Source organism: Eumetopias jubatus, unplaced genomic scaffold (genome assembly GCF_037043125.1).
Source record: "Eumetopias jubatus isolate StellerSeaLion01/CBP00866 unplaced genomic scaffold, mEumJub1_p1.0 scaffold_15, whole genome shotgun sequence".
In the NCBI taxonomy this organism is placed as follows: domain Eukaryota; kingdom Metazoa; phylum Chordata; class Mammalia; order Carnivora; family Otariidae; genus Eumetopias; species Eumetopias jubatus.
In genome coordinates, this window is record NW_028274821.1 from 83,959,653 (window position 1) to 83,985,350 (window position 25,698).

Sequence of the window (25,698 nt, forward strand, 5' to 3'; positions counted from 1 at the left end):
TCTTCGCTTACATTATCTCTAATCCTCACCAAAAAAGTAGATTGGGGAATATGAAAGCTCAAAAAGAGTAAATGGAGCACCCAAAAACACATGTCCACATTAGCAGCTCTAGGATTCAAGTCCTGCGCGGACTCCTGACCATGCTCTCCAGGCCATGCACCTCAGAGCTCATTTTACCTTTCAGGGATGATCGGCCTTTCTCCCACCTCCCCACAGGCTGCCTCTTTCTCCAGCAATGCCTCTTTAGACAATGAGGTCAGTGAAAAAGGACAATACCTAGATCTCATGGGCTCTGAGAAAGAGAAGCAGGTGCATGTCTTCTTTAAGAAGCAAGGAGTAAGCAGTGGCAGTGTGGGACTATGGCAATGCTCACACACATCTCGCAGAACCATAAAATGGCAATGCCACTTTAAAGATTTTATTTTTTCTTTATTTGACAGAGAGAGACACAGTGAGAGAGGGAACACGAGCAGGGGGAGTGGGAGAGAGAGAAGCAGACTTCCTGTGGAGCAGGGAGCCCGATGTAGGGCTCCATCCCAGGACCCGGGACCATGACCCCAGCCGAAGGCAGACACTTAATGACTGAGCCACCCAGGCGCCCCGGCAATGCCACTTTAGAAAGCAATTTGGCATTATCCAATAAAATTGAAGAGAAACACATCCTATGACATAGCTATTCAAATCCTAGGTTTATGTACCAAAAAACCTAGTGCCTATGTACACCAGGCTACCTGTTCAAAAGTGTTCATAAAAGCCATGAACTAGAAACAGCCCAAACGGCCACCTACAGTTGAAAGCTTCGACAAATTATAGTATAGTCATACAATGCGGAATGCTACAGAGCAAAGAAAAAAACAACTCTAAGCAACAGCATGGTTGAATCTCAAGTGTTCAGCAAAAGAAATAAGACTTAACAATTCCAAATTGTGTAATTCAGTTCATACAGCATTCAAAACCAGAGAAAGTTATACCACGTAATTTAGAGATACATACATAGGTGACAAAAATTATTCTGGGGTGTACAAGATTTCTTAGGTGGTGATTACATAGGTATTTGTTATGTAATTACTAGTGTGTACTTACGTTTGCATATGTGTGCACATATACATAAATATTTATATACTTATATATACATAAGTTGTGGGGGGGTGGTGTTAAACTTCGTGCACTTTTCTATTTACAGATTTTATTTCACAATTTGCAAAAGGCAAGAGCAGGGTTGCAATTAAACATTTATGTAGCAGATACAATAATCAAAGAACTTTATCAAGTCTTCACTGTTTTAATCTTCACCACAATATTCTGAATTAGTATCATCATCAATCCACCACTGAAGTAACTGAGACAAAGATAAATGATGGGTAAGTGAAAACATTTTTATTATAAAGGCAATTTTTAAGATTTTAAAAGATATTTAAAAAATCAAATATAGTACAAGTATTCTTTCTATTACAAGACAAGTACTGAATCTGAGGAAAGGGTGCGCTCAGGGAGGAACTCCACCACATGAAAGTTAACTATCTCTTCAAATAAAAAAGATCTAGAATTATAATCTCTGGGGAATTTTAATGAAAAGTAAAAAAAAAAAAAAAAAAAGATATAAAAACAAGTACTGTCTCCAGTGGTCAGAAAACATTGGTTATCTTTAAGGAAAACGATCAACATTTAGTATATTTTCATATACTAATAAAAAAGAAAAAAGTACTAATTAAAATTTCTCTAAAACTGGTATCCAGAATTAGTATTTTTTTAACGGAGGTGACCATAAAAATTCTAACAGAGTAGAAAACTAGACCCTAGCAAATATACTTCCTTAAGTCTTTTAGCTTGGAATTGTTTTTGTTTTCAGTGACTTTTTGTTTCTTAGTCCCCCAAAGACTTCTTGCTTTCCTATGGGACTAAAACTAAAACTAAAACTAAAAAAAAAAAAAAAAAAGGAAACCAGTCATTAAAAGCTCAGACAAAAAAAGTATAGGGCACTAAATTTCACCCAACTTCGTTTTCCACCACATTTTTAAGTAAGTTTTTTTCCTTAATATTAAGTTTTTAGAGTCAAGGAATTTTTGCTGCATTTTGGGCTCATTAATACACATAAAGAGCTAGTTAAAATACCAGACTGAATAAATGAACAATGGGACAATTAACCCCACATACAAAGCTCCACCCACTTTACTTCAAAGGCATTTGAAATAGAATGGATTAGAAACCATAAATGATGCCTCTCAGAATTAATTTTATAATAAATATAGCTTTGTGTTATAGATAAGGGATTAAAAATCTCCACAGTGGCAGCCTAACACCTGTGAACTGAGTTAAAGGGCAACTGCCCTTGGTTGTGCTGAAGATTACTGGTAGTTTCCTGTCCCATGAATAAGAAATAAAAACCTAGTCAATTTCCGCTGCATACTGTAAGACAGAATTTAATTTTACCCTCAATGTTTAAAAATTCCATACATTTCTACATAAAGTTTTAAGGTATGTGTAATTTCTTCTCATTCAGAATGTAATTATTCAAAAATCAAAATTTATATTGCTATCTAACTTTAAAAGTATTCCCTCTATGCCACATTACTGCTTTTGCCATTCACAACACAACTCATATTGATGAAAAGAATTATAGGGGCGCCTGGGTGGCTCAGTCGTTGGGCGTCTGCCTTCGGCTCAGGTCATGATCCCAGGGTCCTGGGATCGAGTCCCGCGTCGGGCTCCCTGCTCAGCGGGGGGCCTGCTTCTCCCTCTGCCTCTGGCCCTCCCCTGGCTCATGCACTCCCACTCTCTCTCTGTCAAATAAATAAAATCTTTAAAAAAATAAAAATAAAGAAAAAAGAAAAAAGAAAAGAATTATAGACGTAAATGCACAAAGTGAAATATGGAGAGGAAAAGTAAACTAAAGGCTTTATTTACCACTTGATTTAATGGAGACTTTTGATACTACTTCCATATTTTATGTTCATTGTTTTCAGAAGTTAATAACTATTTCTCCTTGTCAAGAATTTGGTAATAAGTTCATGCGTTAAGATAAAAAGTAGTTGACAGGTTTTGCTTTTTGTGGGGTTTTTTGTTTTGTTTTGTTAACAAAATTACCAAAGTAATTAGCCAAATGACAAAGTCACTACAACAAATGCATTTTTTAAAAGAACCTAAGCCTTAGCAAAAAATTCTTTCTCAGATTTTCCTAAGAGCTTTCTTCTCTGATAAATCAACCTCACACAAAGTACACAGTCAAAAACATTCTCAGGAAAGAATATTTAATGATATGCAAAGATGCTTACACTATACTAAGTGAAAAGACTAGATACAAAACTATACCTACAGCATGATCCCATTCAAGGAAGAAAACTCCTCTAGTCACTATTAGAGTCATGGGATGTTAAATCGCTTCTCTTTTCTCAAGTTTTCTAAATGCCTCTAACGAGAAAGTATGTCTTCATAATCTCATAAAATGACATCCTAAAAATAAGTGGCTCATAATTGATTATGAGAATTCTAGGATCTTCCAACATTAGATGGCATAATGATTTTTCTGTTTGACATGATGTAAAGAGGTACACAATTACCTCAGTCTCCTGGAGCTTCTCCATGAGGGACAAATGCTAGGCTTCCCACTGCTTCTAAACTGATCACTGGAAGGGCCAGACAACCTAAATTCAGACTCCTCTTTGTATTCACAAATCTAACTTGCTCTTAAAATAAGAGTGCAGCTTAGATCCAAAGGGCAATTTTAGGTGTGAAGCATATTGAGTTATTTTCCTTTCTACCTCCTGCCCAGTGAAAAGCAAAGATAAGGCTCAAATAAATGCCTTCTGCTTGTTGTTGCTGTTATAAGAAAGTGGTTTGCTTGGGGCGGGGCGGGGGGGGGGGATCCAAAAAATTTGCTGACACTCAAACTCCACTAAAAAGCATCAACCGGCTTCTCCTGCAGAATGTTTTCCATCTCCCAAAAAGGGTTCTTCATGGGGAATTCTTAAGACTCTTTCAGAAAGCAGACTCAGTTTTACTGGTTTTCCATTCAAACATACTTTGCTTCAGATTTAAACAGAACTGATCATTTTCTTTATAATCATACAGTTGGATAGTTCACACAGACTTCAGTGATGCTGGCCTTGATGTTAATTGGAGATTACTGAGCCTAGAAAAACCTTAGATCCAGGTGGCCTTGGCCTTATTCTCCTGAGCTGGAAGAATCACTGCCATATCCTGGACAAACTGTGGACTGGGGGGTCAAAAAGACCGCTATTAACTAGCTAAATAATTTGGGACAAAAATCTCTTTTTAGATCTCAATTTCATGATTTATAAAATAAGGGTGGGCTGTAGTATATTATTTCTAAGAACTCTTTGACAGCTCACTCTGAAATCATTGTGCAGTGGCAAACTACCCATCAAGGTTCCTTTTACTAAATATATACAGAGAGATGAAAAAACTTTTCAAACTCCTAATAGCTGCTTTGGTGGCAAGAAAATAAAATCTGAGTTTTGAATCAGGGCCAAAAGTAAGTTAGTAGAAATATGCCCAAAGCTGTTGAGAGCATGAGCTTTGGCTTGGATTTGGGGTTCCAAACCAAATTCCCTCACTTACTCCTGGTGAGATCTCAGGCAAGTCACTGTATCTCCCTCAGTCTCAACCCCTACTTCTCTATAATGGAGATAATTTCATAAGGTTGCAATAAGAATAAATGAGAATTATGTAAGCCACCTGGTATATCAAATAAATGCTAACAAATGATCATTCCCCCCTCCTTTCCAAATCCTCTGTAGTGAGTTGTCCTGACTTAGTCTACCCATCTATAAAATGCTATAACAACATTAACCATCAGCAGTAATTGCTAGAGGTAGCAATGAGTGGTATATGGCGGTGGCAGGGGGGGGGGGGACCAAAGTGCGCTCTTGGGAGTTCCTAGGGTGGTTTCACTTGTTGCTCTGTAGTAAGCTTCATGGGCATTAAGACAAGGAAATGTTCTAAATGCTCTGCTTTTAAAACAGGTCAAGAAAATATCATGGTCTCTTGTCATCTCCAACTCATTCAGTCTCAAAATGAAGAATTTCTTTTAGCCAAAGTCTTGAAGTTTCAGATACCCATAATGCTGGGCTCAAGTTGCTTGAAGGAAGGCTGATTCTAGGCTGGTGTCCTTTGAAAAGGACCAGGAGGAGAAAAGAAGCCTCCTCTCACGGCAGACAACCCTGAGGCGGGTTGCTGCTACAGAAGACACACCTGCCTTTCCAACTGTCCAGCTTCCTGGCCCTCAAACAGCAGGCCACTAGGAGAGAAAGGACAGTTTCATTTATTTCCCTTTCTTCTCTTCAAAGGTAATTTTTCTGAAACTGTACAGCTTGTTACTATTGTTGAGTTGTAGCTCCCCAGAGGATTATACGTTTCTAAGCATGAAGGCATCTGTGTGGCAATAAAACATGCAACATTCCCCAACCAGTACATTTTTTTTAATTAAGAAAAAAAAAGTTATCACCTCCCACAAAGTGATGTGATGAGCACACTTCCCATGCAAGCCTTTCAAAATACTGAAGATCTCAGGAAGGGTTCTAGGGCTACTAAACCAGAGCCTCCACAGGACCCGACCCATGGGTTCAGCTGCTGACAGATCCACAATGGGGGGAATTATAATCTGCCAGAGCAACTGGGCCTTCTCCCAGCTGACCATTCAGAAGACAACACTGTACCTACCCTACATTTACAGGGAGGAATTAAGAAGAAATCAAACAGCTCCAGAGAGATGGAAATATTCGAAAAGCAGAGGAAAGTCTTCCGTTAAACAGTATGAAAGATCCAGGTTTTCCAAATGGTATTTAAGGTATTGGGGAAGAAAGGCTGATTTCTCCCAGAGGGGCCCCAGCTTTGATGCCCAAACTGCCCTCAAACATCAGGCTGTGCAGTTTTGTATAGCAGGGTACCCTCAGGCGAGACAACCATAAATAGCTTAAAACAAGAATAGGAGATTCCATCTGTTTCTGGAATATTTCAGCAGCACCTGCTTTTAAGGTAAAAATCTGGGAGCTGTCCCCACAGCCCTCCTTCCCAACTCCCTTCCCCATCCCCCATACACTTATTTTAAACCAAAGCATCTAACACACAATCCATCCAAAAGGGCTTCTGCCACGGCACCTGCCTAAGGAAAGAGCCCTTTGATTTTTCTCCTGAACTGTATGTGTTGTTTTAAAAATACTGGAACAGTTAGAGAAACCAAAGTTCTTAAAACCAGACTCTTTTATTACTTCTAGCTTCTTTTTCCCTCTGTGAAAACTGAGCTTTTCTGTGTTTATAGTAGAAATGAGTACCACGCGGATGAAAAAGGACGCAATAGTTGTGTCTGCCATTAAGTCAGAAAGTGTTCCAGGAAGAAGATGGTTATCACTTAACACAATTAATGTCTAAACACAAGCCCATATGCCAACTTGCATGGAAAGGAGGACAAGAATTCCCCCAACAAGGTCCCAGGAACATATTCCATTGTTATAGTTAAAACAACAATGACAACAAACAAACCTAAAGTTGGGGCTTGAAAATTCCAATCTACATCACAGTGCTACCCCCAGAGTGATGTGCAGCATCCCTCTAACAACAGCCAGAAAATCCCAAGCATGTGCAGATAGCAATTTCAGGTACAAAAAGCCATTTTCCCTTTGGTCTACAAACATCAATGTTTCTAATGCCTGCCCTATCATCTGATGATGCTCCATTTGGTATGTGAAAATCCAAATTCTTACGCATGTCCCACAAGGGCTTTCCCAACCTAGCCCCAAGACATTATGGCATCATCTCCTGCCACCACCCTCACATCAGTGTTCCATCTTGTTGTACCCTTCATTTCTCTGGGCCTTAACATGCCAGCTTTCACTGCCTACAAAGTTCTTCTCCAATTCTCCTCCAGGCAAGCCCCCAGTGATTCTTTAAGACCTGCTTTAACTGGAAACCATCAGCAACACTTTCCCTAATTCTTCAAGCCAGAGATGGGCACTGCCTAATCGGTGACCCCAAAGAAACTTGCACATACGTATTTTTTTTAAATAGCACTCATCACAGCATATTTTGTTTACATAGGCCCTTCCCAAAGATTGTGTGGCTCCTAAGACAGTAAGTATAACCGAAGTGAAATAGGAGGTGGGTATCAAAATCAGAGGTGACCCGGGAATGGTGCATCCAGAAGCACATTAAATTTTAAATTTGGTAAAGGACCAAAAGTACGTATTCTTTTCAGTTTATAACACCAACTTTAAAAAGTCAGGTCATCAAAATCTTGAATGAACAGGATTCTCATAGGGGAAGCTGGGGGTGAGACCATCTTTTTTGCTTATTTTTGGGTAAATAAAGGCCAAAGACCAAATATTACACATTGCTCATTCCTGGTATATACTAGGTGCTAAGATACCTACAAATTGAATAACAATTTAAATGTTAAACTAAAAAAAAATCTTAGATATTGTCTTGATGAAACAAGTTATTTCTTCCCAAAATGTATAATAGGTTCTGAACAGTTTTATATGGGTATAATGACAGTGACTCAAACTTTCTCAAGACTTAAATGAGATTCCTATACATAAAGAAGAAAATTGTAGAACATAATTATTTTTAAAGTTCCCTTATAAAGAGTAAAGAAATTTAATTCTTGTGTGCCATATCTCCCATAATCTACCCCCACAAACAACACAGTTATGGCCTTGAACCCTTAGGCTCTTTCTATTCCTCCAAAACCAGAAGTTGGCTATAAATAACATATTCATTACAGTTTTAGCCTTAATGGAACATGTGTCATTTGGACAAATCAGAAGCTGTGAAAAAATGATGGTTCCAGGTCACTTTATGCTATCTGAAAGATTTCAGAGGTAAATACTTACACCACACATCAGACTCAGCTGGTGCTACCTGAAAATGCTACTGCTCTCTCTCACACTCCTGGGTTTATAATGAAGAAGGACTTACCCAAAACTACTGTTCTCCTAGGCGTGCTTTCAATCCAGTATTGATGACGATCCAGCAAACAGGTAAATAATATCATGGCAAATCTCAAGGAAAAGTAAAACACTTTAACAGAAAGAACTAGTCAACTGTGGGAAGAAAGAATGCATTTGACTTTACATACCACAGTATTTGTGTGAATGAGACTTGTTTATCCTCTAGCACAACTACATTTCTGTCAAAGTCAGTTGGTGATAGAATTTAAACCAACTTTTAAAAAATGTTTAAACACAGGGCTTATTGATCAGGAAGTCTTTCCTTCATAAAACAAGTATTACTAAGTGCCTACTAGGCATAGCCATCCCTCACTATACTTTGGGTATATTTGTGATCAAAACAGATCCCAGGCTTCATGGAGCTTACATTCTATGGGGAAGGAACAGACCATGTGTCTTACAATGAACCCAATAACTTATACTGTATAAAGGATGTCTAAGAACCTTTCATTGTGAAACGAAGTTTAAGTTTTCTAATACTGATGGCCTAGTCCTTTATGGACACAATGCCTGTCACTCAACAACTAGATCTCCCTGGTGAAATTCAAAGATACACCTCTTACAACTAACAGAAATAAGTTTAGGAATATGAACCACATCACTCTACAAATAACTGTATTTCACATTTTCTCTTGAACTGGTGTCCCACAAGGCCTGTCCTCTCTCTCAGAGAACAGTGTCCTGTTCTTCCATTCAAATGGAATACATCTCCCTGCCTCTGAAAGCCATGCACACAATATCTTGGCCAAGCACCGCACTAAGTGCTGGAGATACAAAGTTGTGTAACACACTATGTTTACCCTTAAAAAGTTAACTTCAGAGTAATAGGAGGAAGAGGTAAAAGGAAGCTCAAGGTTTATGAGTGTGTAACTGAAGTATGCAGAGCATGCTGGGTGCACCCAGAGGAGAGGATGATTACCTCTGCCTGGAGAACGCTGCTCTGGGTGGATGGATAAATGTGTGAAGGCAGAAAGGTCCAGCAACTTATATGGGCCAGGAAGCCTAGAAGCCTGGGAGAGCAGTCAGAGAGGAAGTGATCCCAAGAAGCTAAATCCTCGAACAGGGGAGGCTATGTCTGCACAGACACCATCACTGGAAGTTATGCCTCTCATGGGAAGAAATGGAAAGCAAAAGTACAGATGGCTTATGAGCAGACAAGTTAGAGTACTGGGCACACTGAGAACAGTGACTGGACCTCAAGGCAATGGTTAACTAATGGGAAAGCATCTGAAAAAAAAGCAAAGAGACCAAGCATCTCCAAAAGGCAAGGAGACCAAGAGTGCTAATAGAACCCAGACCCAAATCGCACCTGCGTTCGGCTGGGTGAACATGCTGCCAACTAGGCACCCAAGGTTAAGAGCAGACCCTTCCATTCATATGCCAGTCTCAGTTCAGCAATGTTCCCAAACCAAGCCACAGGGGAAGTGCCACTGTGTGTGCCTTCTACATGCGCACAAGCTGGATGAGATAAAGGGAGTTCCCTCCCCCACTCCATGCTGAATACCCATGAAATGCCATGTCCCAGAATTCATCTGGACTCTATTTTTAACCACAGTCACTATCCTCTGGAACTAGAATATCAATAGTAAGGAGACGCTATGCCATGGAATTGTCCTATGCATTATATATAGCATTCTGCAGCATGATCATCCATCTCCCCAGTTAGTCTTAGGAACTCCTCAAGGGCAGGGACTAGCTAATAGTAGGCACTCAATTAAGGGCTGACAAACAAATGAATGAATTAACCCACCCATTTTTCCCATAGTTCCAAGCTAGTATAACGGATAGAAAACATACCAATTGCTGCTATTTTTCATTCTAAATGATGGCAGCACGAAGCCTAATCAACCAGCTTTTTGTAAGCATGACATCCATGACCCTACATATAGACACATAAAGTCAAATATTAGAATCAGAGGAGACCAATTTTTAAATTTAACTTTTGAAATAAACAGTTTTCCAGTCTCAGAAATTTGCTGAGTGAATGAGAGTATGTTGGTTCAGAGTCCGACCCCAACCCCCAAATATGTACATCCCAGCTTTGAAAGGAAAAAACACTATAAACCAAAATATTCCAAAACAAACAAACAAATGAACAAAAACCTTTCTGCAAAACTTCAAGAACTTGTCTTAAACCCTCATCTCCTCTAAATGACTATATAAATACGCAGTGCCCTGGCCAAGGCTGAAAGAGAACATTAGGCAAAAACGGAAGAGAAAATTTTGTTTAAAAAGAGAAAAAAAAAAATCCAACACTGTTGAACCAAAAAGTAAATACTCATTTACATCAGACTCTGCTACTCCGGGCGGGTAAGGCTTGGGCCGGGCTACTGAGGCAGGCCTGAGACCAGCTGCACGCATTTAATCTCACAGAGCATCTGGGTTGTACCTCCTCCCTGTGGTCTCTCCAGCAGTTGCCCTCTAGAGTCCGAATTACAGATGTTAAGCTTGGTGAAGAAGAGAGCTGACTTTGCTGATTAATAATAACAATAATATTTGTGTAGAGAAATGCAAACATAATAGTCCAGACTGAGTTACTGAGCAAAGGCACTTCAAAAGTCAGCCCCTCTCTCCCCTATGGTATGAGAGAGAGAGAGAGAGAGAGAGAGAGAGAGAGAGAGAGAGAGAGAGAGAGTGTGTGTGTGTGTGTGTGTGTGTGTGTGTGTGTGTGTGTGTGTGTGTGTTTGGGGGGCTGGGGTGGGAGGTCTTGCCTTGGTGAGGAGAAGAAGAAAGTGCAAAAACTAACGTACCAGAGAACCACTCTTTCTGGAATTCATAGAGTCTGGCCTTTTATCCCTGGGCGCAAGCCCAAGACTAGGGACCCGGGTTTTGTCAGGGGCGCCTCCCCGCTGTCCTGCCCTGGGTTGCTCCACATGAGCAGAGAGAGACAGGAGGCAGGCCCCTCTGACACCTACTTAACCGAGGCAGATGGAGAGGAGAGTGTGTGGGATGCCTTTACTTCCCCCTGAGGAGGCGCCCAGCAGGATCCCACAGAGCCAGCAGCTCCAAAATCGGATTTCCACACATCCCCCACCCCAGAACACACCTTGCCCCTCTGGCAGGAGGAAATGGAACATTAAGCAAGTGCGGCTCTGGTGTCTGAAGGGGCTTTAGAAGACCTAAAGAACCCTTCTTCCAGGATTCTGTACTTTTTCCAAACCTCTAGAGAAGTAGCCAAGTTGGGAAACAGTTCCTCCCTCACTGACCCAAAGAGGGCAAGGGTGTTACTTTGAGGAGGACACAATCAGTGTCTGCAAGACGTCCTGAGCTTCAGACACATACTTTATTAATAATCTTACATACACAAAATGTCCAAGGGAAAGCCTAACAGGCTAGTTTCTGACAGCTCCAGATAACAGCAGGAGGAACTGAAGCCACGCTGACTCCACAGAAGCAACGATCCCTTTCCCACCCAAGGGATGTGATGCAAATAAATAAAGACAATTATCTGCAGAACTTAAAGTGCAAGAACAACACTGTGAAGTCCTTCTCCCCAAGTGCAGTGACTTGTGGGAAACAGATAGGAAAAATAAAAAGAACAGCTGGAAAATTTAATTGCAGGGGAACAACGCAAAGGCTGACACTGTTTCACAGAACTAGCCAATAGCCAATAGCCACTGTCCCTTACCTTAAGATACAGAAGCAGCTCTTCGCTCCTGAAGATAAGCGGCAGAACCCGAATCTCTGTTTGCTGTCAATGTCAGTGAGCACGAATGTGAAGTTCTGGCCAACTTGGCTAACTGTGAGGCTGCAGCAAAGACAGAACAAAGGGGGAAAAAAATGAATGTGCACTAAGTTTCTTGATAAAGTATCTAATCATGACAAGTCATTGAACCTGTAATACTTCCTTTCTCAGCGGAACTCTTTATAAATGAACTCAAAATTTACACACTTCGAGGGAATGGACTGCAAGCTAGTAAAACAAACAAACAAACAAACAAACCCACCAAGCAGCCCATTCTAGTGACCACCTCACTACCAAAGTAGCTACCAAACCTTCCGCTTACTGAGTTCAGGCAGGTAGCCCTGTTAATCACCTCATCAAATCCTGAAAGGTGCATCCTAATTAACTTCATTTTATAGATAGTGACCACCTCACCACCTCATTGGAGCTACCATGCCTTCCATTTATGGAGTTCAGGTAGGTATAACCCTGTTAATCATCCCACCAAATACTGAAAGGAGCATTCTATTAACCTCATTTTATAGATGAGGAAATAGCCTAGAAGCAGCACTGCCTAAGGTGCCAGCCGGTGAGCTGCAAAGAGCTGTGTTTTAAACCCAGGTCTTTATGATGCCAAAGCCTACTCTGTCAGCTTGCTGTTAACGACGCTCCCCTGACCATTCCCCTGGCTGGCAAAACCAGCAATGGCAACAGAATCTAAGTGTCCACTGTGTGCCAGGCATCAAGTTAGACACTTGATATATAGTATCTCACTTACTCATATCAACCCTGGAATTTAGATGTTGTTCCCATTTTACAGAAAAGGAAACGGAAGGAGTGAACAGGTAGGTAACTGAATCATGTTCACAGAGCTTCTAAGGAGAGTTGCTGAATTCAAGAGAGCAAGGTTAGCTGCTACTTTCCTACATGCCTGTATCTTTCAGAATTTTTGAGTTTATGAGGGACATATATTTTACAGGACAGAAATACAATGCGAGGTGCTAAGAAATGAAAACAGGCTTTAAAGAAAGAATAAAGAAAAAAAGCTAAAAATTCCCACATCAACGCAAAATTCAGTACACCACACATAAAAGTGACAGAAAACAGGAAATACGTTTCAAACGATTAAAAACGATATTGCTAATCAGATTAATCTAGAAACTCTTTTTTGCAGTTGCAAAATGTTTTAAAGACCACTCTCTAAAATCAGTTTACAAAAAAAAAAAAAAAAACACTTCACCACTTAGCTTGGATTCCTTTTTAAAAACTTAAATATTTCAAATCCTAATACATAAATTTATGCTAACATAATATTCTGGAATTTGACACTGAATTATTCAAAGGAACTCATTAACCTATATTGTATTTTACATACATTGTATTTTACAAAATATACTCAAATTGACAAAATATTCAAATCAGTGCTCTCACCTAACATTTACTTTATGTTGCCAGCAGAAATGAAAATCATTCACCAGGTCTTTTCCAAAGGCAGACTTACTGAGTCTTTGGGTAGGATATGAATTGGTTTTTCAAATATGGATAGCCTTCCTTTCTAAAACTCCTTTATACAAACCACATAAGCAAATGAAAAGGAGACTTTCAAGGTATCCCAGCACAGAAAAGGTCAATGGACCCTACCTGGTCATGTTTAAGGAAACAATTCCATCCCCTAGAGAGTGGTTAGAGAGTACAAGAAAATAATTCCGAAAGAAAAGAAAGTGTTCCGCTCTCCTTTTTTAACTAGGAAGGTGAGCGAAAACAAGGTGGCAATTTAAAAGCAGTGCGGTAATAAAACAGGTGTAAGTAACGCTATCCCTCCACCTTACACAAGCCAGAAGAAGGAACACATTTCTATAAAAGTTATAGAGCTGTCCAGGGGACACCAAACTCTACCTTCTTACGGCTGTTATGTTTTATCAATAAAGCTTGGATACTGTGTTACTATGGTGACTTAATACTATGTTTTAAAGGGGGATTATACGATTAATTTTAACAAGGTTGAGAACTGAAGATGTGTGAGAAACAGGATTCTAGCTCACATAATTAAAGTGATTGGGGAGAAAAGTGGGCCTGACTGCGGGAAGAGAAAAACTTGAATTATTAAAATATTAAAAGCAACAAGTCACGATGATGCTAAGTTACAAATAGGTCATGCTTTTATGAAATACTATTATGTGATCATACAAAATATGACTGTTCATTATTTCAACGCAGAGTGTGAATTCCCTTCTAGAATTTTTAAAATGAAACATCCTAGAAGGAAAGGGTATTGATAGGACTGAATGAAAAGAAAACACCCAGGGTCTCTAGGAAAAGGACACAGAATGAACACAACTCATTTGTGAACTGAGTGTCATTAATTTCCCCATTATCTTTTCACTACCATTAAAAATGCTGAAAATGCTTTTAGTGACATCCTAGGCTCAAAGAAAGATTCATTACTCATTTACTTGGTTCATATCCCAACTCAATCACTTGCTAACTGGGCCTTCATTTAGCAAGTTACTTAACCTCTGAGCACCTCAGTCTCTTTACCTGGAATAACAATGAGAAACTACCACCCAACCCAAAGGAGGTTTTAGGAATAAGTGAGATAAGCATTTACTATAAAGGTCAGTCCATAATAAAAACAATTAATAAAAGAGATGCAAGCTGTTACCATCTAAAGGAAAACAAAAATTCATATTAAAATCAAGCATTTGCTCAGAATCTTCCCGACTGACTCATTTTTGTAATCTTTATTTGTAGAGAAAGGAAGTTTGCCTTTCTCTCTTCTCTGTTGCATATTTTCAGTAAAGGACAGTCCTCCGGGTGACCAAGTAAGGGGCTCATACTCTCAGTAAAGTGAACAAGATTCTTTGTGGGGTGGGGGGGAATCACAGCCTAGGAGAGAGCATTTGTTATTCTCAGCTGATTCACCTTTTTAATTCCTAATAGGGTGAAGTACAAGCCATTTAAACAAACAAACAAACAAACAAAGGAGGCCCCAAACCATCAAACTCTGAAATCTTTCCTCCTTGGGCAATTTCCAATCAACTACAAGTCAGGCAAGGGCAGTCAGAGGTTAACTTGAAGGCGTCTGAACCTCCAAGGAATCTGTCATTCCCTCTCTGCTTGCTGCTGTGCGCTAGGACAGTGTTCACGCTTTCTCCATAAAAATGACTTTGGGGAAAGGGTCTGCTTCATTAAAGGCTACAGGCTTAATGTTTACTTCCAGTATTAGAATCCATAACTTTTTAACAGGAATCAGAGATTTCACGATGATTAAAACCGAGAGGAACTGCAGAAAACATCTCGCTTTAAGATGGGAAAACTGAGGCACAGGTATGTTTTTGGTTTTGTTTTTTTTCAAAGTATCAGGACTAACACAAAATTCCAAGCCCAATTCCGGTTCAAAGTCCTCTCCATTCTACCAGGCTACACTAAGGAAATCCTTCCCTCACCTGCAGCTTGCAACTCTGTTAAAGGAACTCAAGTATGTGAGGAATCCAGATAACTGTCCTAACAAACACACCACTTCCCACTGAGCAAGAGAAACCAAATTTGCCCAGGAGACCAGGGCCGAGCCCACCCTTAGCTGTGCTTCCAAGGCCTAGATGAATATGGAAAACAAGGGAGAAAAGCAACAAATATTCAAACCAGACTTTAACATTCATGCTGACTTGTAAATGCCTGTGAGCCATTTAAGGCTCCTCCGGCAGCATTTTGCTTAATCTCAAAGTTACTTACAGATTGAGTGTATAAATTGCATGAAGCATGTCAACAGACAGTGTGATTCCAATCTTCCAGTGAGAGATGGGATTTTCCATATTAGCCTTTTAGTTGAGTTGTCCACCTTGTAAACTGAGCAACTACTATACTGGGCACCATAACAATATTGGCCAGCCATCCTGCTATGGAGATTTCCCGCTCGTGGGAGAGGAATAATAAACAAGTGTACCACACAGCATACAGCTGCATGTACCAGTGTTTTATGAAACCAAAGCAAGAACAAAGATAGAAGCAAATGGAAGAGAAGGCAAGGCCCTACTCAGATAACAAAGTTAGAGACAGCTTTTCAAAGGTGATAATGATCCTAACCCTGAAGGATGAGGTGGAGCAACCCCTTCAGAAGCAGGGCCTGGGTGTTTCAGGCAGAGGAAAGGGCTAGGGAAAGAGTCTCAGGCTGGAAAGAGCTAGGCATGTTCAAGGAACTCAATGGATACCAGTGCAGTTAACATACAGGAGCTAAAGGGAAAGTGGCATGATATGAAGTTGCCAGATAAAGCACAGAAAGCCTCACAGGTCATGGCAAAGATTTAGGATTTTTTTGTAAAGGTGATGGAAAGCCACTGAATGGTTTTCATCAAGAGAAAAACAGTCTAGTGTACAATGGCAAGTGTTATATGGAGAACAGTTTGGAAGAAGTAGAAGCAAAGAAAGTAATCAGGAAGCTAGTGTAGGAGTCCAGGTGAGACTGGATGGAGGCCTAACTCATGTAGGGAGAATGAAAATGGATCTGCGTGGACAGTTCCAAGTTATAGCTAGCTGGTGTAAATGACAGGCTTGCAGATGTACTGAGAGTAAAAAGACAGCAAATTACCATTTTATGATAGAAAAGACAAGTTTGGGGGGAGATCTAAGAGTTCCATTCAGGATATGTTAAGTCTGAGAAACCTTAAAATAGAAATGTCAAGTACATGTTGAACATACTACTTAGGAAATCAGAGGAAAAAGTTTGGGCTGGAGCTATAAATTGAAGTCATCTACACACAGACGTATTTAATGCCACGGTAAAGAACAAGATCACTTACAGAGAGCGTTCAGAGAAACAGAAGAGGATCCAGGACGAGGTTACAGAAGCACCAGTTTAGAGAATGCAGGGAGAAAAGACCATCAAAGGAAAAATGGAGAACAAGCAGGAGGGATGGGTCAACTGTACCCATGAATCACGATGAGAGAGAAAAACCGTTTAGTGAACTGAGCAATATCGAGGTTGCAGATGACCTTAATTAAGAAAAGCTCTAGCTGAATGACAGAAGCAGAAGACAGCCTGGAGAGGACTGTGGGATAAATTGAAGTGTGCAGCTAACTCCTCCAAAAAAACACAACGAGGCAGTCCTTGAATGGGAATGACGAGGAAAGGTAGTTTTCAGGCTGCTGGAGATGATTCATCAGAGGCAGAGATTCATGATGCAGGAGAGAGAAGAAACAGGTCTTTAGATTCGAATCCCAGATAGGCTACTCATTAGCTCTGTGAGCACAGGCAAGTTACTGTGCTTCTCTGAGCCTCACCTACAAAATGAAAATAATACTTGGCAGAGTGGTTTTGAGAATTACAAATAATGTATACAAAGTAGCATATAATGGATACAAGGTGAAAATTACTGTTCTGAAATTACAAAATTCGAGAGATGGAACTCAAACACTCTGTCATGCTCAATTTAGTATAGCTTACTAACAATTACCCGTCGAGCACTAGTGCAGGGCACCCCTAAGAGCTGCTTTTCCTTTCCATCTGTGCATACAGGACATCAGGGAGGAATCAAGTTTTATCAAACTACCACATCTCAACCTTAAGTTACATGAGCCTCAAAGCTTCCTTCCATAAACCTTTCATCTGTCTAAGACTCAAGTTTCTCACATTCCAAGCTCAAAGATCCAAGTGGCAAGAATGACATTGACCCAAAATGTCTGGGGATCAAGAGTAGGTCACACACTGCCAGATACAGGGCAGTGCCTATCTGCTCGAGAAACTCACCAGAGAATTCTGAGATCTCTCCACTCCCTCATCTACATGAGCCTGACAAAGGGAAAATGAATCCTAACTAGGAAACCAAAAAGTAGCAAAACCAGAAGGAACAGGAGAGATGGAATCCAATCCCCTCATTTTGCCCATGAAGAAACTAAGGCCCTTAGGGGAGACATCACTTGCCTCACAGCACGGAGCAAGTCAACGGCAGAACAAAAACCAAAACCTGGTCCTCCAGGTTGCTACTCCCAATGTTCTCTCCCCTAAGGCCTAAGTGCTTCATTGTTATCAAATGCTGTAGAAAATGATCACAGGGCGCAGCTTAACTCATGGGACCAAACCAAAGGACTAAACCAAAGATGAAACACAAGGGATGAAAGTGGGCCAAAGGAATTCAGTTTTGCAAAGCCGAGCAGGACGAACGTGCAGACGTGGAACAAGAGCAAAGGTCTGGGCAGATACAGACAAGCACACTAATCATGCACATGAGTTTCATTTTCCGCATAGGTTTCTTCTTCAGTTATCAGCATTTGCTACTTTTCTACAATAAATATACATTGCTTTTGAAAGAAATTTTGAGAGTTGCCTGGGTGGCTCAGTTGGTTAAGCATCTGCCTTCAGCTCAGGTCATGATCTCAGGTCCTGGAATCAAGTCCGTGTCTGGCTCCCTGCTCAGTGGGGAGCCTGTTTCTCTCTCTCCCTCTGCTCCGCCCCCCCCACTCATGCATGCTCTCCCTCTCTCTCAAATAAATAAAATCTTTTTTAAAAAGAGAAATTTTGAAAGTTTTTTTTGGTTACTTTAGTTATGGTCTAATGGATCTAATGGAGGCGGTATGACCAAGTAGAAAAAGGAAGGTGGAACTGGAAGTCAGATTAATGGGAGTTCCAAAAGCAGCTCTACCACTTACTAGAAGTGGGGCCTTGGACAAGTTACTGAACCTCTCTGAGTCCGTTTCCCCATATACGGCATTACAGTAATGGTAAGTTGCGAATGTGTAAATTTTTAGAGCAGGAGGAGAACACAGCACAACGCCTGGCACATAACAGACATAATAAAACGGTAAATGGCGTGTGAATCACATCTGCATCTGTGGTTACATCCTAAATCACTAAACTATGCCTTCCTTTGACTCTTAAAAGATTATGTCATTTCATTTTGTGCTCATGTCATTTGTGCGTACTGGGATACAGGATGATTTACAGAGCAACTAAATGATAGCCAACTCACTGGGTTCCAAAAGAGGATAAGCACAAACCTGGAAAGGAAGAGCTTTTCCATTCTCCAGTGAGTCTCGAGTGCTCTGACTGAAGCAGGCTGCCAGCTACCAAGTGCAAGCAAATAGCACCACAGTACGAAATCGTATACAAATCTTTTTCCTTTTTTTTTTTTTTTTTTTTAAGAAACAGCTTTCATCAATAAGGATAAGTTTTTGAGAGTGATAACAGGGATCTCTCAGCACTGTCATTTCAAGACTCCTCTCCACCAAGAGCTTCAAGGACAACATAAGGTAGAAATAACTCTGCACTGGGTGGCTCAGTCGGTTAAGTGTCTGCCTTCAGCTCAGGTCATGATCCCGGGGTCCTGGGATCGAGTCCAGCATCAGGCTCCTTATTCATCGGGGAGCCTGTTTCTCCCTCTGCCTGCCACTCCCCCTGCTTATATGTGTGCATGTGCGCTCTCTGACAAATAAATAAATAAATCTTAAGAAGGAAGGAAGGAAGGAAGAATTCTGCACTGGGAATAAGAGTATGTGTTTCTTTCCCAGCTCTGTTATTACTTAGTTGTGACCATAAGCAAATCATTTCACCTCTACAAATCTTGGATTCCCTTCTGTAAAATGGGACATTTGAACCAGATGAATTTCATCTTACGCACATTTTCAAGGCCTCCTGTAGCCAGAGCCCAAGCTATCACGGTACACATCACCCTCTCCCCAGCATGCTCCATCTGCTTGAGCTGAACAATGTCTAGGCTCACTCATGGTTTCTCCTCTGCTTTGCTCTTCAGCACATATGGGGTATTAGGCTCTCCCTTCCACTTAACCGCTTCTTACGGTCCTTGCAGACTCAACACAAGTCTCCCCCACTGTGAAAGTTTTCTCTGACCATCTCAGTCTTTCCTAACCTCACTGTCCTTTTGGAGAGATACTGTTTAATGTGTATTTATAATACTTCCTCAAGTAGACTGAGAAACACATGGAGGACAGAACTCCAAGTCTAATACCATTTCCGTATCACCCAACATAATGCTACCCATTTGGAGCCTTCCTTTGCTCTTTTGTAAAAGAGCTACCACCATCATCTACCTTTTAGAGTTGCAGGGAAAAACAAATGAAGTACTAATGTGAAAATGGCCAGCACGCTGACTAGAATCAATTAGGAACTCAAATATAAATTTCCTTCCTTTCTGCTCTATTTGGTGACTCATCTTCCCACAAGATGTTCTACAGAAAAATGTATTCATTCATTTGGGGGATGGACATCTACGTTGTGCTAGCAACCTTAGGGGACCTAGGGCAAATTCTAATTTCTCTGCAGCTTAGATTTTTTTCAAATGAAGATAACAGCACCTGTTCTCATCTCTTAGGATAGGAGGATAAAATGAGGTGATACATGAGAAAGCACTTTCTTTTGAAGAGCTACTGGCATTATTATTTTTCATAAGTCCTAGTTTCAGAAAGAAAAATCTTAAAACAACACAAGAGACAGTAAGATGTCAATGTTAACAGGTGATTTGATGATGACTGTGAAAATCCCACTCTTGATATAGACTAGAAATGTCAGAAAGTTGTATTACTGTTCCTTGGGGTAGAAAAGCACAGAAACTGAAAAGATTAGGAAGCTTTCTTTTTTGAACGTAATCACCTAGGGCATTACTCATCTCCCATGCTCACATATTTTTTAAGGCAAACAATATCAAAAATACATCTGGGGGGGCTCTGTGGGCCTCAGAATCTGGGCATAGCCATTTGACAGTGCTAACTGCAAAGTAATAAAAAAAATTAGTAACATTAAAAACTTTGTATTTATTGTAAGTAAACTTCATTATTATTATCTCTTCTACATGAAACTCTGTAAAGAAGTGGGGAAGAGAAGAGAAAAACTATAGTCCTCAAAGTGGGGTTTTGTTTTGTATCAATAGAAGTTACCAACACCTATAGGGTGTGGAATATAATGAAATGTAAGAAAGAACCACTGTACAAGGCAAGGATTAAAATAGATCCATAAAGGGACATTTCTGTCCCAAATCGTTTTGTGAAAAAATATGAGAAACATGATTAGGGGAGGGTGATCTAGAGAGAAGTGTTTTTAGAAGAAAAATATTCTTCTAACAACAACAAAAATGCATCAGGACATTGGTGACAAAAAAGATTTTAGAATTATTTAGGGACTCTGCTTTTTTTCCATCTAAGAATGTAATCACCCAGACAGGTAAGTAGAGCAGTGTGGTTGGTGTGAGAGGGAGGGAGGGGTGTGTGTGTGTTGGGGTGGATTTAATCTCATTGTACATTTCTTTCAATATTAGTTTACAAAGTTAATTAAGGAATACCTATCCAAAACGGATCACCACTCTTACAAGAAGTCATGTAAAAATGTATTTTTGTTTTTCTTTGTTATATACCTAACCACATTTTAAAAAACATTTCAGCTTTATTAATTTATATAAATATGCCCTTGCCATAATTTGTAATACATTTTATAAGTGACTGGAGGAAATTTCATGCATCGCTAATTCATACATATAAATGTGAAGTTTGCATTAAACGTCTCTAAACAAAACCCTACTTCCTTGCTATTTTTAGAAGGAACAGGATAAAGAAGAGACAAGAGGACTCTCATTACAAAGACCGACCCTCTTAAAATTAAGGCTATTCTGTTTTGAGCATCAACCTGCTAACTACTCAAACAACCCTGGTACCAGGATTTAAAAAAGCGCAAGTCTGGAAATACTACAATGGCTGATTGGCTTAAAAATAACATGTTAGAACCAGGGAAAACAGTGATTATAAGTGGTTGGCAACATTCCAGTGCTGCTTTTTGGTACTCTTTTAAACTCCTTTGGCTACCAATTCTCATCTCACACCATTTTTAGGTTTCTGCCAAACAAAGCGGGACACCACTCCTACAAAAGTGTAGAAAGGACCGAGCAGCACACTACCCACGTGCACTCGAAACCAGTAAAACCCTTCAGGCCTGCCAGGCATGGGTACACCAAAATGCAAGATAGACTCTTCTTGAAGATGGGCCATTTTATGGCTTTCTTAGAACATATTATGGCAGTCATTACTTATGATATGTTCTAAAAACTGTCACTAAAAGTGGACTTTTTAAGACATAATGTAGGCACAGTTCATAGTTCAATTCTCTAAGAGAAAATTAAAAAGAGTAAACAATCAAGTGCACAAATGACTGCAAAAATAATGCTTAAAATGTAATGAAACACACAGTAGACATTTCTTGAAAATAAGATTAAGAGGACTGTTTTGACATTTTATTAGTATTGTTAGTAAATTATGGTTTTATACAGTTGAAAAAGAGAAAAAAAAGCTCTTCCAAAATTGTTACCATTAACCAGTGTTTGTTTGTTTTTTTAATCCGCCAGACTATTTTAACTGTCTTGGAGTTCTTATATGGATACCTTTCCAAGAGCTTACCATAATGCAAAAATCTAAGGAAATGTTCAGATGATTTTATATTTTTGTATAGAACCTATAGAAAATGCTTGGTTCCCCAGAGATACCATTCTTAGACACCTAAAATGCAAGACACTATTAAGCAACATGTCTTTCAAATAGCTGAACACCTTTAAACAAGATAGGCTTGTGGTAATTTAAATTTTACATTGAATCAAAGAAAAACGAAGTCCATATCATACTCATAAGGCCATGGAATAATGCAACGTTACTTAAGTTAAATATGTTCATACTTAAATAAAAATGAAATAGCATTGGAATAAATACCAACCATTCTTAATCACGGTTCAAGTTTGATAACCAAAATCAAAAATTTAATGTCATGCAAAATACACCTCAAAGATCAACCAGTGCAAAGCTGCAAGCTTTAAACTTTTTGATAGTGTCAATAAAATCCCCAGGAAAGGAGAATATTGCAACTCCCCTTCGAACATAGACGTTTTAAATCTTGGTTAAACAGACGGAATGTTAAGAATGGTATGGTTTTTATTTTCCATAGCAGGTTTATTGACACTTTTTTTCTAGTAAAGTTTGAAAATCTGACACTACCTGTCCACATAGAAGGGGAAACAAAACTTGGTCAAAGTCTGTAGAACTTCCTGTGGAGAGAAAGAGAGATAATTTATACATCTAATGGGACCAATAAATCTAGCATTAAGCACGGCACACAGTCTAGCAACTTTACCCTAAAGAAAGAGGAGACAGATGAAGAAATATGGGCTTTATCAATTACATGGGAGGAGTACAGGCAGTCAATCATGAGAAATAATAAACATGATCAAACTTCATTAAAAATGAAAAATTAATCAAGAATCACACATGGGCAAGCAGCAGGGGCCATGCAGGAAAGCTCTGAAGGGAGGGAGGCGGTTGGGTTGCTGAGTGTTAACACCCCTCCAGGGACCATCTCCAGCCTGACCATATGGATCAGAGTGAATAACACTGAGCCACATGGGTTTGGCCTGGCAGGGCCGCTGTTGCTGGCACTGTTTTTGCCTGTTACCTAGGAACAGAGGGGCTGGGATTAGACAACACTTCCCTACATCAATAGGACAAACCACAAGCAGAATAGAAAGCCAACATGAAGATAATTGTCCCTGAATGTTGTCAACTACATTTTTTCTAGACTTTAAAACCTCATTTCCTTACTTTATAAAGAAGTTGCCATCTCTGGCATAAATTTATTTTGTAATCAAACAATAGTAATTTTAAGTATGCACTATTTTCAGTCAGTGTCATTATAAGTGGGAACACTTACCTGCTTGTAATTTGTGAAAATCCAAAGCAAACTACCAGATTAAATATCTTTTTACAAATATGTAGGTAATAAGACCAAATGGCATTATTCAGGGGAAGAGTACAAAAAGGAAACAAAAAGCAGAGCAACATTTCAAAGACTTATTCATAAAAGCTTCTTGCATTAAGAACACCACTATATGAGACACAATACACAGTGGATGCGTGCGTGTGCGTGAGACTTTTCCCAAGAGACACATCTCCACATACACGGCATATATACACATAGCTAAACACATATACAAGTAATTAATTATTACTTCCTTCATAAAATTTTCTCTAGCTTGACTTAATTTAACTGCAGACTTGGACAGCCCACAGTTGGTGCTTATCATAAGTTCACAGACCAACATTTATAAATTTTAAAAAAGTATTCCTTTCATGCATTTGATTTGCTTTTTAACTATTTAAAATCCCAACTTCAAGACAAAATGAAGAACACATTGTTCAGTCATTGAGAAGCTGGGTCAAATTAAAATAAACCTGCCCATTGCAAATCCTAATCCAAGTGATAAATTATAGATCAGTTTACAAATGTAGCACTTTTCTAACCAATAATAATGAATTATCAATGCTAACTGAATTGATGCTTCTCGCTTCATTTATTTTTAAAACCAGTTCTATCATTCAAGAAATAAACCACATCAATCTAATAACCCACTCAATGAAGCAGAAAGCACATTGACTTGCTCTGCCAGAGCATGTTCCGCCTACATAATTCAATTGAGCATATCCTATTTTTTAATATCATCTTGGACTGGTACTATGTATATCACACCACTGTTAAGGCATGTCACGAAAGAGTAAAGGCAGAGGAAACTAAAAAAGTGAAAAAAAAGCAGATAACAAAACTTCAGCACATTCTATGAGGCATTATTGATACATCAGCTAATTCCATAATGCGGCATCCAGAAATCTATATAGGTTGTTTTAAAACTAATTATGTTTAAATAAATTGCAAAAGCTAATCAAGAATCAGAAAAAATGAGCCATTTCTCAGTGCATAATGTTAGTATCAGGCAAATATTGGGAAAAAGGTCATAGAAATCAGTTTAATGTCTGCAGTCTAAAACATACTCTAACCCACATGCACCAAACTCTTACGATTTACATGCAAAAAAAAAAAAAAATTATCCTTACAAATTTCCTTTCACATCAGGTTTCAGATACCACAAAGCATCTCCTGACTCCAGTATATGTACTGAGCATCCTTTAAAACTCAGTACCCAGTGCTCACTCACTGCCAACATCAGCTACAAAGACAGTTATCCTTTACCCTCAGAAGTGACAGGTGCAGAAGTGCTTCTCTACTCTATGCTGGAGTGGAGCTGCCAAAAGGCCTCAAGATTTTTGAAAGAAAGGACCCCCATGGTTCCGAGGAAGCATTGTGCTCTACAGCAGAGTCAAAGGAATCTAATATGCCCAACTTATTACTCACTACAATATAGAAACTACTTACCACTTTCTAATGTCAAGAGTAATAACCAACCGTGAACTTGTCTGTCAGATAATATTAGAACAAATATCAAAATACCCAATGCAGGCCGGGTATAGCCCACCTCCCAAGAGCTTTCCTTTTACCCAAGAAAGCAGTGATAAGTCTAATTAAGCAATGGGGCAGGAGGAGGGGAGGAGAGAGGGGAATATAGGCAAATGTAGGCACATGTTTGTGCCTTACAATATGTTTCTTCATGTTTGTGATATTACAAGAGCTTGATATTCCAATTTAAGTCAAACAAGCCAGTGGTGTGCTGTCAGAGGAGAAAACAGAAATGAACATCTACTCTGTGTTAGGCATATTCACACATTATCTCAATCAGAACTGAAAAATCTTCTTAGTTTGATCAGCAGAAGACAGGGAAAAACAGGCAATGTGTCTTCTAAATAAAACCTGCTGAAACAAACCAATTTTCTTAATACTGATTTTTGCCTAAATACACACATTTAACCACCTTATCTTCTATTTCCAAAGAAAAACACAATTACCTGAAGAGGAAAAGTACCATTCCCCAAGAGAGGGGACTTCAAAACCCTGATTTAAATATAATTTGAGCATTATATTTATGGCAGAGTGTCTTTCAATATTAACTTTACTGGAAAGAGTCACCGAGCAGTTAGCAACCCCTTTTTTCTCACTAGGATCTGTGTCTCTGGCTAGGGAACTTTCTTTGTAAATGGTAATTTTCTGTTTTCTCCCCTCTTCCTCTTGCCTACACAAGCTCTTTCAGACAACCAGCCTCAGTACAACCTCAACTACTGCCACATAAATCAGATCTTCAAGATGCAGTACGGCTGATGAAATGTAAATGACCTCATTGCTAAGGCAGGGGGTGGGGAAAATTGTGC

The 25,698-nt window shown here is 39.5% G+C and overlaps 1 protein-coding gene across 5 annotated transcripts in view; it reads right to left on the minus strand.

Annotated features, from left to right (window-relative positions):
• The window catches only part of DENND1A (DENN domain containing 1A), a 496,855-nt gene that overhangs the window by 320,986 nt on the left and 150,171 nt on the right, over positions 1-25,698 (minus strand). For 3 of the 5 annotated variants that reach the window (XM_028107675.2, XM_028107673.2, XM_088019125.1), the window contains 2 exons: positions 22,606-22,655; positions 11,593-11,712 (listed from right to left, as the gene is read on the minus strand). In XM_028107675.2, the coding sequence (XP_027963476.2) occupies positions 11,593-11,712; positions 22,606-22,655 (170 nt within the window). Of the gene's footprint in view, positions 1-9,761; positions 9,804-11,592; positions 11,713-22,605; positions 22,656-25,698 lie in introns of those variants that run through there. The other 2 variants (XM_088019126.1, XM_088019127.1) reach the window with 2 other exon arrangements.